Source organism: Marmota flaviventris, chromosome 12, assembly GCF_047511675.1.
Source record: "Marmota flaviventris isolate mMarFla1 chromosome 12, mMarFla1.hap1, whole genome shotgun sequence".
NCBI classification, from domain to species: domain Eukaryota; kingdom Metazoa; phylum Chordata; class Mammalia; order Rodentia; family Sciuridae; genus Marmota; species Marmota flaviventris.
Window position 1 is genome coordinate 83,771,792 of NC_092509.1, and position 18,829 is coordinate 83,790,620.

The 18,829-nt window shown below is 30.7% G+C and overlaps 1 protein-coding gene across 1 annotated transcript in view; it reads right to left on the minus strand.

Moving 5' to 3' along the window:
• Positions 1–1,272: 1,272 nt before the first annotated feature.
• Cfh (complement factor H) overlaps positions 1,273–18,829 on the minus strand; it is an 85,386-nt gene continuing 67,829 nt past the window's right edge. The window contains exons 15-22 of the mRNA XM_071600201.1: positions 17,765–17,941; positions 12,618–12,800; positions 12,018–12,227; positions 11,144–11,317; positions 10,287–10,463; positions 8,965–9,141; positions 5,796–5,978; positions 1,273–1,524 (exon numbers count right to left, since the gene is read on the minus strand). Coding sequence (XP_071456302.1) covers positions 1,316–1,524; positions 5,796–5,978; positions 8,965–9,141; positions 10,287–10,463; positions 11,144–11,317; positions 12,018–12,227; positions 12,618–12,800; positions 17,765–17,941 — 1,490 coding nt within the window. The 3' untranslated portion in view covers positions 1,273–1,315. The remainder of the gene's footprint in view (positions 1,525–5,795; positions 5,979–8,964; positions 9,142–10,286; positions 10,464–11,143; positions 11,318–12,017; positions 12,228–12,617; positions 12,801–17,764; positions 17,942–18,829) is intronic.

Here is an 18,829-nt window from a genome sequence, read left to right on the forward strand (position 1 = left end):
AAAAATGTTTCTAGCCAAAGTGATTTTAACTAAATAGTGCTGTCTAAAATGTAAAGACATAAAATTACACTTCAAAATCTTGTTACTGAAATTCTAAAAACAGAAAAAAAATTCTTGCAACAAAAACTCATTAAAGCATTATTTGACCTTGAGATCATTACCAATAAGGCCTTTATATTTCTCCACATTATCACCTAGCTTTTTAGGCATTATTGTCTTAAAACAACTTATTCTTAAAGTTCAAAACTGAGTATATTAAAGGTTGAAAAATTGTACAATATAATAAATGTTGATACTCTTCAACTTAGAATGGTGTTACATCCTGATTAACTCATGATAAATTAAAATTATTTTAAGTTGAACATGCATTTAATATACCAACCTATCATATATCATAGCTTAGCAGAACAGTACTCTGTAGTATAGTGATTGCTTACTTTGTTAATCACAATGCCAATTGGATGTGGTTAACTGCTGTTACCCAATACCATAAAAGTAGTCTACCATGTATTTCTAGTTGCAGAAAAAAAGATTAAAATACAATTTCTACTGAATACATATCACTTTCATACTACTGTAAAGTAAAAAAATCAAAAATTTAGAGACTGTCTCATAATTTAGAGACTGTCTTTTTAAAGGAATTAAACAAGTCAATCTTCTTAACTCTAAGTATAAATATAGTTTTTACAGATTTTATTGCATTTTCTGCCAATCATTTTTCCCTAGTTATATAGTAACAGTTATGATAGTTTTATAGTTATATATCCAATTAAACTTCTATTCCTCTTTATGATTTGTTTACATTGTTAAATGTACTATATTCATATGTTTTAGAAGCTCACATGTCATCTTTTTACATTTGCTTATGGATAAGTAATACTTAGTAATTGATTATATTTTTTACTAAAATAAGTCATGACTTAGTTTGGTTTTTAGATCTTTCTGAATTTTATAATTTTGAAGATGGAGAGTCTATCTTTTCATGCACTGTGAAACAGAGTCTCAGAGAGCCCCAAAAGTTATGTAGAAAACTTTAGGTTTGGAGAATGAGGGATACAGACAAACATGGAAGTAATTGCATCTAATTTCTTGCATAGATGTTTTATGAATAGGATGCATGGTACTTTGGTTTGTCAAATTTGAATGCAGTGCTTTTAAGATGTGCGGCTCTATCCTCTCAGATTCTAAACACATTAGCAGCTATCAACACAAATTCTAATTTATGAATAAAAATGAGTTAAACAATACTTTAAAATAAAATTGAAAACTAGATTAGTAATAAAAATTCTGAATTTAGGTGCACATTTTAATGAAATTAAGAGTATCTCTTAATACAAGCGGGATATTCCAGGTGACCATCAATACACCTTGTACGAAATGATTGATTTCGCTTTGATGGAGAATATCCATATTTACACACAAATTCAACTGTGTCCCCTGATGAAGAATAAAGCTTTTGATGTTCTTTCCATCTTAAGGTTATGTGATATCTTTCCATGATTTCTTCTGATATTACACATGCATCTGAAAGAAATAAATGAGTATAATATATTAAGTTAGATATGAGTCTTTTACCAAGACTTTGGAGTTTTCAAGTAGAATGTTTTTAATATTTCAGAAATTCTTCCTGAAAACTCTTCCTGAACAAATTCTGTGTGAATGCCAGATAGATTAAAATAAAGTTAAAGTAGTAAATGATGTAAGAATTAGGTGGTTAATTTGTGATAATTATATTTTATTACCAATTCTTAAGATAATTTATCATATTAAGAGCTTGGCATTTTAGAGTGTAAAACCATTATGGTATTGGCTGATCTTGTTTTTCTTTTTTGGACTGGAGATTGAAACCAGGGGCACTTTATCCCTGAACTACATCCACATTCCTTTCTTTTATTATTATTGTTAGACAAGGTCTCATTAAATTATTGAGACTTGCCTTAAAATAGTGATCATCCTGCCTCAGGATCCCATGTTTTTGGGATTACAAGAGTGCACTATCATGACTGGCTGGTTTTTCTTTAATTAAAATATTGGTCAAAAGCCTAGGGATATAGCTCTGTTGGTAGAGTTCTTGCCTTACATGCACAAGCCCTGTGTTCCATCTCCAGCCTCACAAAAAAAAAAAAAAAAGAAAAGAAATATTGGTCAAATGCTACAAATTTTCAGTTATATAATGTATAAGATAGAGAGGGTGTCACATACATAAGCAGTATAAAAGACTAATGAAACTGTTGGGAGTTGCCCAGCTCAAAAGACTAACTTCCCCATCCCCTGAGAAGAGCCGTACAATGGTGAGCCATGCTGGCTCACATGATCCTTACTCACCAATCAGACTTAGCCCTGCTGGCTCACATGATCCTTACCCACCAATTAGACTAGCCCTGCTGGCTCACATGATCCTTACCCACCAATCAGACTAGCCTGCTGGCTCACATGATCCTTACCCACCAATCAGACTAGCCCTGCTGACCCACATGATCCTTACCCACCAATCTGAAAGCACCTCATGCCAACTGTCAAACCCTTCAACCTTTAAACTGTCATAATTGCCAAACCACCCCCAGCTCTATAAATATGCAGAGCTGTTCCTCAATAAATGGGCATTTTCTCTGACGACAAGCCTTGTTTGTTCTTTCAGAAACAAAAAGTTGGTTATCATAAAAGGTAAGAACAATGAACATACCTTTAATAAGAGTAACCAAGAAAAAGAGATGACTCAAACAAAATAAGAGATGGAGAAAAAAAAAGACATTACAACCAATACCTCAGAAATACAAAGAGTCATTAGGATTATTATGAGAAAATGTATGCCAACAAATTAGAGAACCTAGAAGGAATTTATAAATTTTTAGACACATAGATTCTGCCAAAATTAAACCATGAAAACATATAAACCAGAAGAGATCAATAATGAGTAATGAGATTGAATCAGTAATAAAAAGTTGAGGAAAGCCCATGACTAGATGCCTTTACTGATTAATTTTTTAAATCTTTAAAGAAGAACTAATTCAATTTCTTTTAAATTTGTTGTGAAGATTTGAAAGAGAGAGAATCATTCCCAGCCCATTCCTTGAGGCTAGCATTACCCTGGTACCATAGCAACAAGAACACAAGATAAAAGAAACTGTAGACTAATAACCTGATGGACATAGATGTAAAATTTCTCAATAAAATATGAGTAAATATGAATGTGATTCAACAGAGAATCATAAAAATTATTCATCATAATCAAATTGGTTCCATCCCAGAGATGCAAGGATGGTTCAATATATTCAGATCAATAAACATAATACATCCCATTAACAGAATGAAGGATAAAAATCATGTGATTAATAGATATAGAAAATGCATTTGAATAATAATTTCAATATCACTTCCTGATAAAAGTCCTGAGCAAATAAGGTTTGGGAAGATCATACCACAGCATCATAAAGACCATACAAGACATAGCCATAGGCAATATACTGGAAATGAGAAAAGTTGAAAACATTTCCTCTAATATCAGGAACAAGGGTATCTATTCTCCCTGCTCTTATTCAGTAAAGTACCAGAAATTTTAGTCAGAATAGCGAAATAAGAGAAATAAAGGGCATACAAATTGAAAGGAGAGAAGTCAAATTATTTGTGTCTGCAGATGATATGTTTAAATATATATATATATATAACCCAAAGATTCCACCAAAAGACTATTAGAATGGATAAAGTCATTAAGGTAGCAAGATACAAATCAATATACAAAAATCAGTGAGATTTTTATACACCAATAATGAATCTGCTGAGAACCAAATAATAAAAACAATCTCATTCACTAATCTTTACAACAGCAAACAAAACAGCAAAGAACAAAAGACATCTACCACACACTGATTAAGGAAATTGAAGAAGATACAAAATAAATAAGAAACTTTCCATGCTCATGGATTGGAAGAATTAGTGCTGGTAATAATACCTTAAGCATATATTCCTTCAGCAATAATACCTTAAGCAATTTACAGATTAAAAGCCATTCCCATTAAAATATGAAAGATATTCCTCACAGAACTAGAGAAGAAAATTCTAAAATTCATATGGAAGCACGAAAGACCCTGAAGAGCTAATGAAATCTTGAGAAAAAAAATAAATACACAAAGGCTGTAAGCATCACAATAACTTATTTCAAGACATACTACAGTACCATAGCAACCAAAACAGCATAGTATTTGCATAAGAATAGATACAATGACCAATGCTACAGAATAGAGACACACTCTCCTTCTCTCTCTCTCTGTATGTGTGTATATATATATGTGTGTATTTATAGATAGATAGATATAGATATATCCATGCATCTATATCTGCTGATTCTTAACAAAGTTTCTAAAAAAGAAAACATTTGGTAAAGGATCACCTCTTCAATAAATGATGCTAAAAATGGATATCCACATACATATGATTGAATCTTGATTCCTCTTTCCATGTACAAAATTAAATTCAAATAGCACACAGGCTTAAATGTAAAACCTGAAAACTCTAAAACTACTAGGAGAAAATATGGAGAAATAAGAAATTGGTTCAAGCAACAATTTTCTGGATAGAACCACAAAAACACAAGAAACAAAAGCAAAAATTGACAAAGTTGATATATTAAATTGAAAAACCTTCTGCACAGCTAAAGAAACAGTCAACAGAATGAGACGAGCCATGGAATGGGAAAAAGACTTGCCAGCTATGCGTCTCACAAAGGGTTAATACCTAGAATGTATAATGACCTCAAAAAAACTAAAAACAAGTAATCCAATTAAACATTGGACAAATGATTTGTGAATAGACATATCTCAAAGAAGTACAAACAGTCAAAAATACATGAAAAAAAAAAAACCCCACTCAATATCATTAGCCATCAGGGAACTCAAGATGAAAACTACAATGAGATACCATATCGCTCCAGTTAGAAGGTCTATTATTAACAATAAACCCTAAAATTAATAAATGTTTGTGATGATGTGAGAGAAAAAGAACACTTACACTCTCTTGGTGGGAATTTACATTGGTACGATCATTATAGAGAGCAGAAGTTTTCTCAAAAAACTTAAATTAGGTATGCTCTATGACCCAGCTATCCTCCTTCTGGGTACATATCCACAGGAAAAGAAATCAGCATACCAAAGGGATATCTGCATGCCCATGCAGTGTTATTCACAGTAGCTAAGATATTGAATGAGAACATGTGTTTATCAATAGATGAGGAGATAGAGACAATGTAGTATATTTACACAAGGGAATATTATTCTACAAAGAAGAATTGGCTCTTGACATTTACAGCAAAATGGATAGAACTGGAGGACATTATGTTAAGCAAAATAGGCCAGACACAGAAAGATAAGACCCATATATTCTCTCTCATATCTGGAATATTAAAAAGGGTGACCTGAATGTAGAATAGTGACCAATAGAGGTTGAGAAGGGATATAGGGTGGGTAAATAGAGGTTGGATATGATCATGCTGAGTGTATGCATATATGGAAAATCACACTGACCCCCATTAATAAGAGCAACTATTACATGCTAATAAAAAACTTATATATATATATATATATATATATATATATATATATATATATATAATTGTATTTATTAATTATTTTAAAATTAAAAAACTTATTAATCTTTATTTCCTCACATATGAATATTTGGTAGAGAAGCATTCCACAGAATATTTATTTTTTAATATGTGAATTATTGCTATTTTACACAGAAAAGTATCATACTCAAGGTGCTGATTTTCCCAGGTCCCATGAGATTACTGAAGTACTTACGTAAACATTTTGGCGGGTTTGACCACTTTCCATTTCTACATATTACTGTCTTGCTACCCTCAAGTTGATATAAGGATTGGCACTGATATTCAACTGATGAGCCCGTAGGATATACTGGTAATGGGAATGAAGTGAGGTCTCCATTGTCAATAGGTGGAGGAGGCCCACATTTTCCTGTGGAATCTGGAAAAATATCATTTCATTTATGAGAGAACAAATCAAAATACAGGATAAAATTAAAGCCAGCACAAACATCACTCTAGATAGCATCAAGATTTCATGATTTCTGGTAACAAATGATTGCTCACAGAAATCTTAATCATAGAAAATGAGAGTTACATTTTAAGCTCTTCTTTTCATCTCACTGAAGGCCCATATAAACCATCAACAAACGTGTCTGCTTTATAGTGATTCAATACTAAAAAATGTGTCAATATATAAATGCTCAACAGGTAGATAGTGAGGACAAACTAAGAAAGTTTCTTATTATATAGGACATTACGCAGTATTTATTGTGTCCCTAATGACTTCTTTTTAATTTTCCTTTTTATTACAAAAGAAATAAAAACTCCTTGAAAAAAGTTCAAAGGAAGTAAATTTGTAGAAAATAATAGGGAAATATTGTCTTCCTAATCTGGACATGATGAGTAAAAATCATTGTCACGTATTCCTTTTTTTCAGGTTTTGTATGTTGGAGTTTTTTAAAAATATTGATTTGTTATATATGACAGCAGAATACATTACAATTCATATGACACATATAGAGAATAATTTTTCATATCTCTATATACAAAGTAGAGTCACACCATTCTTGTCTTCATACATGTACTTAGGGTAATGATGTCCATCTCTTTCCACTGTCTTTCCTATCCCCAAGACCCCTCCCTTCCCCTTTTGCTAAGCATTATTTATAATCTTGGACATAATAAATTTTAAATGCCAATATAAGAAGACTCTAGAAGGTACAGAGAATTCACTCTGGCTAGGAACTTCAGGACTCAAGGAATGGCAAATAGGTTATTATATGAGTTCACTTTTGGGCTCTTGTGTGTTCTAGATGGAGCACTGGAGAAGGATGGTAATCTCAGAAATGATATCAGGTAGAGATAAATAAGGAAAAGCTCATGCGGAGTCTCATTCCTTTAACCTAAGGACAAGGAAGGGAGCGGCCTTGCTAGTCTAAGAGATCTTTAAAACAATACATGACCTAATCTAGAGAAAATCATAAAAACATCATAAGGCACTGATGACCAGAGACCACCCACATATAGGGGTGGCAGAACAGATACTGTATGCCTGTAGAGGGTGAATGAGAAACCTGGACTTAAATCCAGCATGGCTGTAATGGAGAACTACTGAACAGGAAATTTAAATAAAATGGGGGAGTCTCAAATGTAATACCTAAAATATCAAGTGTAAAATTAAAAATTACTCATCATATTAAGGATCAGAAACATTTAAAAACAAAAAGATAATAAAAGAGAATACTGATGTGATAAAGATATTGATAGTCAATGTTTCTTAAAAGCTCAGTAGGGTTTAGAACAGATAAATATAACAAATTAAAAACAAAACAAAATGTCTCACTGTACAGACTGAACAGTTTGAGGATGACAGAAGGACAAATCCATGCACTTCAAGATATAACAACACATTGGGGCTGGAGATGTGGCTCAAGCGGTAGCGCGCTCGCCTGGCATGCGTGCGGCCCGGGTTCGATCCTCAGCACCACATACAAACAAAGATGTTGTATCTGCCGAATACTAAATAATAAATATTTAAAAAAATTCTCTCTCTCTTTAAAAAAAAAAAAAAAAAAAAAAACTTCCTCTAAAAAAAAAAAAAGATATAACAACATAAATTACCCAGTGTGAAAATAGACTGAAAAAATAAATCAATGAATCAAACTTCAGAGACCTTTAGAGGAAAAGAAAATGTTGGAGAAAGAAGGAAGAAAGGATAATTGAGTTATCAAACAAATGAACAAACTAAGGAGGAAAAAGTCTATTATATTATATATTCTTCCTTTTAGCAATTAAGTATCATTTTCTCACTCCTGTAATTGCTAAAAGGAAGAATATATAATATAATAGACTTTTTCCTCCTCAGTTTGTTCATTTATGTTTATTTATGTTTGATGTTTGAAAGAAAATTATATCATTTGGTAACAATGTTCACTGTATAAACAGGAAATACTAAAGGGTAAATGGATTTAAATGGAAGCAAGATTCTCATGTTTTGATCGAAAATGAAGTGCCATTACTAGTAGAGTGGTAAGTTGCAAATATATTATGTATATATTGTAATTCCTAAAGCAATATTTTTAAAAAGAAAGGTAGTGGGATAAGCTATCATAGAGATACACTCAAAACCAGGAAGATAAATCAAAATGAAATTCTTTTAAACTGTTCCCTGAAAAGAATGGAAGAGATCAGAAACAAGAATGAGAAATAGAGAAAATAAACAAATAAAACAAGAAACAAAAAGCCCAATATTTATTTTAAATATAAATGATCTAAATATACTAGAGGAAAGAGCAAGTAGGGCAAGATAGATACGTAAAGGAGACCTAATTCTGTGGTTTACATAAAACTGACTTTACCATTAGCCAAAGGTAGAATCAAAGTAAAGTGAGAGAAAATAAATTAGGAAACATTAATTTTTAAAAATAGAAATGGATGATATAATATCTCCATTATTCATTTCCTGAATTCTAAATATTAGAATGCTGATGACCTAATATCCAAACTTATTTTTATAAATATAGTGATTCCCTGGCTGGCCTCAGTCACATATTTTCAAATATACTCTATATACTAAAGATGCCCAAATGTATATTTATATTCTATGATCAGTCTTCAATGACCTATTTTCTGTTTCTCAAAGTAGATATCTCTTGGAGTTGTCAAAATGTACTGAGTGTCTTAACGTTTAAGATGAGGAATTTTCTCAGATTGTAACTGTTCTATTAATCTGGTTAAATGTGTCTTGAAAAAAATACACCATATTTCTTAGTTCATTTTGCCAGAAAATAAATCTTTAGCAATATCATATTATTTGCATTTGAAAAAATATAATCCCTAAGAATGACTTGACTTTATTTTTATCAACATATTTTACTCACATTATGTCCCCAAGCAAAGAAAAATTAGAAAATATGATCTTCTACCTTTGCACTGAGGTGGCTCTGTCCAAGTTCCATTTAGACACATCACTTCTACTTCCCCAAATATTTCAAAAGGTTTGATACATTCATAACGTACTCTCTCACCAGATGGATACTTAAGCATCTGGTTTGATATTATATTAGCATTTTCCACTTTGGGTGGATTCACACAGGAAATATCTGAATAGAAAGAAAAGAAAGTATCTCCACCTAGTGTTCATTTTGAGTAGCTAAACAATGAATAAGATTCTGAATACATTTTAAATTGGATTGAAGATTAATAGATACTTTGTCATGAAGAACTTTTCTGATTTTAATAAATTCACATGTAATACAAGGAAAAGAATATATAGCAATATTTTTTTGTCAGAGCTAACCTTTCATGCCTTTAAATCTCTTCGATATCCTTCACTAGAACACTGATAGATATTTTATCCCCTTAAAAGCCACTGAGAATGAAATATTTCCCCTTGAGTTGAGTACAACAAATATTACAAAGTCCATAAGTGCAACATGAATTTTAAAATTCAACAAAAAATAAGAGTAACAAGATTATATAGCATCACTCTTTGGTATACAATTATCTTGCTCTTTAATTAACATTTTAGCCTCTTAAAATAAAAACTGAAAGATGCATCTCTTTAGAGAATAAGTCAAGAATTAAAAACATAGTTTGAAGAATAATTTTTTATTCTTAAAACACAGTTTAAAGATGTTATGTACAACTATAATGCACCAATAAAAGCAAAAAAAATAGTTAAGTAAATCTTTAAAAAAGAGGAAGATTATCAATTAAAAAACTAAAGATGTGGGAAAGTAACAGAAAAGTACAACTATATTTATAGAAACATAGCTTTTAAAATTTATTTATAAGTGCTTTTGGATACTATGATGAACTATGTGTAATTCCTCAGAGAGTTTTAGGTGCATGGTTAGTAATAACAGACTATAGCAATGGTTCCCAAATTGAGGAGTATGTAAAATCCTTTGGGGAACTTGATGAATAATTTCAAGTCATATCTCAAGATTATTTTTTCCAGTAGGCCTAAGATGACCTCAGGAATTTTCATTTGAATTCATAAAAATCTGTTCAAAATTTGATGCTGCTGGTCTAGGGACCACACTCTGAGAACTCTTTGGTATACATTGAACTGTGAGATTAACCACTATATATTTAATTCCAACCTAAATAATTAGATTATTTCTAATCTTAAACTTACTTTGTCTTGGCCTGAAAATTAACCTATACTCATTTTTAAGAATGGTATAGAAAATTTAATATTTCATAAGACACTATACATAAATTTATAATGCCATCAACGTACCTTTGCACATTGGCTTTCCTATCCATTTGCCATTAATACATGTTATGGTATTGGACCCTTCCACTTGGTAAAATTTTGGACATCTGTAAGTCACTTGATCTCCTGACTTATATGATTCTTTCCTTTCTCCTAAAAGCGTGGCATCATCAAAGTTGGGTAAATTAAAACAATCTGTTCCTGAAAGAAAAAAAAAATGTATTTGTTCACTAAATTAAAAAATATGTAATATTTAATAGTAATATTCTAAAATAATACTTAGCTACCTATAGAACCAATGAATAATGAATAATATACTTCTTACACCTTGGCAAAATATGATTTTTTGACTTCAATTGAACTGTTCTAAATTTATCAAACATATAAGATAGGAATGATGCTTGAAGAAATATTAGTAGTTCTAATGCTTTAGGTCAGATTTTTACTTTCAAATTATTTTTTTGCCCACACTTGCCACATGTAAATTTATGTATTTCTACTTTTTGCCTCTGCAAATGTGAATTACTTACAATAACTATTTCAAAGTTTTATGAAATATGTATTTTGTAGTGAGATTGGTGATGAACTGAGCATGAGATGGATGAGTAGGGGCCAGTTTTTCTAGGAACAGAGAGAGATAAGAATTCTGAGAATGTACATTAGAGGATGCTAAATGTTTACACAAAATGATGTGACAATGAAACAACTTGGCTCTTACTGTCAAACATTTTTTAATTACTAGGTTATAATTCTCTGCCAGACTCAAGAAACTTCAGGTACCTTGTAAAATTCTAGAATAACAGCTTACTTTTTTATTTGTACCGCTTATACTTTGAATGAGGGAATCTATCACACATATTATAAAATTAAATACACTGTACTTATGCATTCTGGTGGGGAAGACCATTTTCCTCCTAAACATTTTATAAATGCAGGTCCATCAATCCCAAAATCTTCAGAACAATTGTAAATAACTTCTTGTCCATATGGGTAACTGTCTAACTCATGAGACACAACACCATTAGGAATGGAAGGTGGAGGTTCACAAGGAAGTCCTAAAAAATAAAATAATGAAAGAATGAATCCATGTTTTACAACTCAGAAATTCAATTTTATAGGTCAATTTTGATATTTCACAGTTTTTGAAAAGAAATAATAATAAATAAGCTATTATAAAGTCACAGAGAATGTGCATAAAGGCTTCTTAAGTCTACCTTTCTCATGTATGTCCACCTCTCATACTGTAAAAACATGAGCAAGAAATTGAAATAAAAAATGTTGATGCTTTTAAGAGATCACCAGAGCTTCTCTAATAAACCATGAGTGAAAAACAGAAACATACTCAGAATTAATAACATTGAATAAATTGATGAGATGGATTTACCAAGTATTGTAAGACATCAGAAGGAACGCTGTAAGAAAAATATTTTTAAAATATTTAAAATCTTGTTTGCAAAGCAAAAACTACAAGTTACATAAATTTAAATTCACTACATGTTTTATTCTTTTAAAAAGAAATGCCAAATTAAAAACTGACTCTATAATGAACCAATAAAATTAATAAAAATAGGATTGATTCAATAATGCAATAGTATTTTAATGGTAAAGTATTTAAATGATTAAATACATATGATAATCTATATTATTCTATACCCTGACTTTGACAAAAGCATATTATATTCAATTATTTGTACTCTCAATTATTTAAGTATTTGTATTCTCAAATCAGAATTCGAGTTTTCATGCAGTCCTCACCTACACACTGAGGTGGAGGACTCCATTTGCCCATGTAGCATGTTATCTCATCTTCCTCAGAGGTTGTGAAACCATCTTCACACCTATAATTCAGTTTAGTGCCATGTGCATACTGTCTGGATTCAATTGCTTCTTTCCTTTCTTCTGAAGATCTAGATGGACTAATTCTTCCATGGTCTATGTCAGGTGGTTGAGAACATGAAAGTTTTTCTGTATGAAAAACAGAAATCAAAGGGTCAAAGATAAATAAAATGTTTAAATTAAAACTAAAATCAAATACTATTTAAGCCTGTCATCAAAACATCTATGCTATCCTCTTGCCCAATATCTCCCTTGATTTGTGTCTCTTATATTATATGAAAAATATTCATAAATAGGAATTTATCTGCTAGTTACATAATATCCCAAAGTGTTGTCCAATTTTATTGACAGAAATGAAAGATGGTGACTGGTTTATGAACCTAGATCATAACTTACAGTTTTAGGATCAAGTGTAATAGAGAAATAGAAAAGGTCCTCATCTTTTTCATTTACATAAAGCAGAGGGGATTATTAACTTCAACTGAAAGCATGTTATAAAGCAAATTGTACACTACTGACCAACACAGCGTGGTATTGACTGCCATATTCCATTTTTGCACACAATTTCTTCTGCTTCCTTAATCAGATAATTTTCTTTGCAAAGAACAGATACTTTTTCTCCATCCTGATATTTCACTGTGGTTTTCATATCTTCAGCATTGGGAATCTGAGGTGGAGGTGGGCAGAAGTTTATCTCCACTTCTAGAAAATATTAAAATTAGATTTCTTGAATAAAAAATAGTAATTTACATATATTAAAATACTTTACAAAAAATAGAAAATTCAATAACTATGTATCACAAAATGATGATGTAATTATGTTCCATATTTATATATGTTATACTTTTCAATTTGGATGGCAGTTTAATATTACCTATTTTGATGGTCCTCCCATTTCTTCTTTTTAAAGCAAACTTCTTTATTTACAAGAAACTTATTATTTATAATCTTTAGATAATCTTAACTGATTAATACATTTTTAATCACAAGTATTAAATAAAGTATGCAATGAAGGTGATTTTAGAAATATACATGAACAAATGTATTGGGACTATAATAAAACCCTTTTGAAATCTACCAACAGAAGCTGATTAACAAGAGTAAAAATTTGCAGTCAGTTAACAAACAATTTGTATTGCTTCTAGATCATTAACCATAATTACAAATAATTTACAGTGTGCCATTTGAAGTTTCAACCTTCCTGAACTTACCATTTAGAAGCACACTCACATTGCCTAGGGGTATATAAATTGAGGGTATATATCCAGTTTAATGACTACACAGTTTAACTGTAGTTACACAATTAGTAGGGTATAAAATACCCCTTTGCAAACTTATATCTCAGTTCCCATAAAGCTAAATTCCTCAGATGTATCTTGATGGTTTATAATGTGAAGATGAACTATGTCCCTTTTGACTGGGGGAGGGCTCTGGATGAATCTGAAAGCAATTGGACTTCTGATTTCTTGAGCTTGCTTTCTCCTATTTTACTGTATTTTTTAGTTCATTAAAAGCCTTAGGCAAGTGTACACTAGGAAATACTGTAAATCTTTTCAAATGTGTGTTATGCTGTTAATAGCTCCTGGAGATAGTTTACTGAATAAACTTGATTCATGATTATTATTTACTCCAAGGTTTCTGTTTTTGTTTAAGCAATATAATCACATTTTATCAATAATGTTTTCTAATTTCTATTCTTAAATATTTTGACATATTTCTCAATGTTTTCATTATATATTTTCATAAATTTATTTTCCTCAGTTATTAATAATGTTTAATTACTCTTCCTATTTTCCTTAAGTATGTTCTTTTTTGGCTTCTAGATTGTTTTATATATTGCTTTTATTTTGTTCTTTGTTTTCTAATGTATGTTTTAATGCTATAAGTATATCTGTATTAAATCTGTTCCATAGATTTCAGTTTATACTACAATTACTGTCATTTAATTTAGAGTAATTTTTGGTAGTAAATAATTGATAATGAAGTTGTTTGTTTGTTTTCCAATTTTCCAAATTTGCAAGATGAGTATTCAAGATATCTAGTTAGCACTTTCATTGCTTTAATTTTTACTTTTAGTTTAGAGAAAATACTTTAGGAAGTTGATTATTTAAAATTCATCTAGATTTCCTTTATCACACAGATATGATTAGTTTTTTAATGACCTGGCTACCTTAAAAGTAGATAGTGTATACCTTAGGGTAAGTGTGTAAAAACTTGGAAATAAATATTTTATAACTATAAAAGGGTTACTTAACAAGTCCAAACAAATGTTGAACATATGTCTAAAAATATCAAAATACCTAAAAAATAGACAGAAATAAAGAAGAAAAAGGCAAATCCCTAATCCTACACATCAATATTGACACCATTCATGCTATGACTTACTGAAAAAATAGGTAAAGTTTTGAAACAATATGGATAAATTTGAAAACCACTATTCACTTTAACCTTATATTACAAATAGAATATATGCACATTTTAAAAAAATATTTATTTTTTAGTTGTAGTTGAACACAATATCTTTATTTTATTTATTTATTTTTTTATGTGATGCTGAGCATCGAACCCAGGGCCTCACACACACAAGTGCTCTACTGCTGAGCCACAACCCCAGTCCCATATATGCATATTTTTATGTGAAAATGGAGCTATAAATAAAATAGAGAACATACAGTCAAATTTTTTTTTTTTTTAAAAATCATAGTATTGAAATATTGCATAGTTTCCTGAGAACAGAATTAAATAACTACACAGTCTGATAAGAATAAGTTATCTACAGAAAATAAATATTTGGAAATGAAAGAGCACACTTCAAAATAATAATTGTTGATCTAAAGGATAAATCACAAGGAAAATCAGAATATATTTCAAAGGGAATACAAATTAAATATAAATTATATATAATATATATACATAATTTGAGTTTATAAATAAATACATTTTAAATAAAATAAAATACATAGTTAGATATTCATATACATATTTATATGTTAACTGTGGGACACAGCTAGGGCAGGTCTTTAAAAAGTGGAAATTTGAAGTTTTTATTTCAAATGTATGATGATTGAAATTCACACATTAATTACTAACTTAAAATGGTAGCAGTGGTCTATGAATTTAGCTCAGTCATAAAATGCTTGCCTAGTGATGGAGGTGCAAGGCCCTGGATTATATCCCCAACACCATGCACAGAAAAAAATGAATAAAATAAAGGTGAATGGTAATAATAAAATTAAACTCAAAGTCTTTAGAAGGAAGAAAACAATAAACAGAAAATTGACAAAATTAAAAAGAGAGAAGAGAGAAAGTTAGCAAAGCTTAAATTTGAAACTTTAAAAATCTAAATCTGAATGAGAGAAAATGGAAAAAATAGGGTGTTAAAGTTGGTTACTAAAATTATTAATAAAATTGAAAAAAAAACTGTTATGATTTGGCCCCAAACTTCCTGTGTTGATGCAGAAATGTTCAGAGGTGAAATGATATGTGACAGCTCTATCCTAATCAAACCATTCCAGTTTGAGTGGACTAAATGGTAACTGTAGAAAGATGGGGGAGGTGTGTCACTAGGAATATGCCCTAAAATGATGTTCACCATCCCTGTGGCTCCCCACTCTTTGCTTCCAAGCTATCATGATTTAAGCAATTCTCCTCTGCTATGATACCCTGCCTCATCTCAGGCTCAGAACAATGGATTTGGCCAACCATGAACTGAACCTCTGAAACTGTGAGCCCCAAATAAACTTTTCCTTCCCTAAGCTGTTCTCAGGTATTTTCTTCACAGCAATGAAAAGCTGACTAACAGAAAAATGATAAAGAATCATGATAGAGGACAACATATCAAGAATGTAACAAAGGAGTGACAGATCAGGAATCCTCAATCCTCCTTTTCCCCATAGACACTGGTCAACAATACATGAACCAATTCTCTTTGAGAGAAATCTACAAAGTGGTTGAAAGGCTCTTAATGCCAGGTGAGCCCTAAACAAATGCATCAAAGCCAGTAGGAAAATTCATGTCTTTCCATATCCTCTCCCCCAGCACAGAGCTACACAATTGATAATAAAGTCCAGTTTCCAGACTTTTATTGGGCAAAGAAAGGAAGAGTGGAGCTTGTGTCAAATGCTCTGAATTTTCTGAAATTTTGTGTCAATTGTCTCAAAGTCATGATGCGATGGAATATACTTCAAATGCTCAAAGACATGCCCCCAGTGATGTGCCTCCTCCAGTCATATCTTACCTGTTTTTAGTCACATGCCTATATAAATTCTTTTTAAGCTGAAAGTACAGTACAGTACAGTACAGTCAGTAGTTTTTTCATATTAATAATCCATCAAATGGATTAATCCACTGATTAGGTTACAGCTCTCATTACCTAATCATATCACCTCTGAACATTCCTGCATTTCACACACATGGGTTTTTTTGGGGACAACTTATCTAAAACATAAAAATAAGCAATAAGCCAAAGAAGAAATCAAAAGAAAATTTAGATAGTATCTTGAGACACATGGAAATGAAAATATAACTTGCCCAAACATACAATTCAGCTCAGTAGAACTGAGAATTACATCACATCATGTACAAGTAGAGTTTTTCCTCAAGAATGAAAGATTTAAGGGCTGCAGTTGTGGCTCAGAGGCAGAGCACTCGCCTAGCATACGTGAGGCACTGGGTTCAATCCTCAGCACCATATAAAAATAAAATATGTATCCATCTACAACTAAAAGCATAAATATTTTTTAAAAAGAATGAAAGATTTAAGATTTTTATATGTATGTGTGCACACAAACATGTAAAATTCACTGTATTATCAATAAAGAAAATGTATTTAGCATTTATTCAACACCCCCCAATTATCAAAATTTCTCAGCTAACTAGGAACAGAAAGAAACCCCCTCAATTTGATAAACAGCACCTATGTAAATCCCAAAATAACATGACACTTATGGTAAAATATTGAATGAAGAGTGCTGAAATAAATCAATACTTTCATAGTAATTGATTCTTTTTCATACACATTGCTTGAACAACTGGCTATCCATACAGAGAAAAAAAACAACTGCTACTTAATCTTGTACTCAAAATTAATATAAGGTGATAAAACTAAATTCTAGTACTATAAAGCTATAAAGCTTCAGGAAGAAAATGTAAAAGAACGTGTGTTCTTCACTGCATGTAAATTGTTTCCTTTTAAAAAAATTATCTCAACATATATTATATATAATCAGAGATATGATAAATTATGATATAATTGTGTATTAAGAATTGTAATGCAAACATAAATAAATAAATATTACCAAAATAAAATAGAGAAAGAAAATTATCAAGTTAAAATATATGCCTTACATTTCTTTTTTAAATTGGTATGGCCATACTTCCTATATATTGGTATGGCAGAATTTCAAAACTATTGAAGCTAGTCCTTATAGTTATAGAGAAAAAGATATAAAAAACTGAAAGACTAGAATGCTCTTTGCTATTCAATTGGAATTGCAAGTGTCAGTACAACCCAGAATTTTCAAGGCAGATAGAGACAAAAATTACCTTCCAACTTCAAAAGAAATTATATCAACACATAGCTAAATTTTTAAAAAACACAAAATACTACTTCCATAAGTGAGGAAAAATGTAATGAATTTTAGAAAACATTGTACACAAGAACTTACTTGTGCAGGTTGGTTCAGGGTCCCATCGTCCATTGACACAGATTGAATGTTTCTGCTCCAACTTTCCCCTACATGGGTAACTGAAGTTAAAATTATGATTATATTCATTTTTATCTGATTGATTTGCTTCATTTGCAGTTAGTCTTGGTGCTTGACACTTCTCAAGTTGATCTGTTGCTATAAAATGAAAATATTTCCATGAAAAGACCAATTATAAGAATCAAGTCAATATAAAGTAGCTGTACAGTCAATGTCAAATGAAATTTTGATTTGTGCCTTTAAGTTCTATCAACCAAATTATTCCTGGTCACCACTGCATGAGATGGCATTTATGTCCTATCTTTGAACTATTATAGAGAATACCTGTCATAAAGATATTTTGTACTTTGGTAACTGAAAGAGCACAAGAGACTCATTTTCTCAGAAGATTTGCATACTAAATAGTTATCAAAGAACTAAATTTGGAAAAAAATTTTAAAACACTAGATTTGGTCCCATATTTGAAACCTGTGCAAAAGATTCATATTCATTTGTTTTCCTAATTGCAACCACCACTATATTATCTATAATCTAGAATCCTTAAATATTAAAATAAAAACATCATCTATGGAAATGTAATATAACAAGTTGTTCATTTAAACATATTTTTGAGAGTAGTAACATAATATAATAAAATCTATCTAAAATATATTTTATAGGACATGAATAGTTAAGCAGATTTGTTATATGATCCGAGAGAGAGAGGAAATACTTGGAATAAGAAATTGTGTACTTTCATTAGAAGTGTAGCTTTGTGGTAGAGGCTTGCCTGTCATTTCCAGGCTCTAAGTTCAATCCCTACATCATAAAAAGAAAAAGTAAAAAAGAAATCAGGTGCTTTAAAATCATAATCTCTCTTTTTCCATTCTTAGAGTCTTTAAGAAACTATTATGTATACCAGATCATACTATAATCAAATAATATTGTAATACCATAACAACAAAATTTTGCTGACTCTGTTATGAGTTCAATAAGTACTACAGAAGCTTTCAATGTACCATATATTTCAATAACTCAGGGAAGATG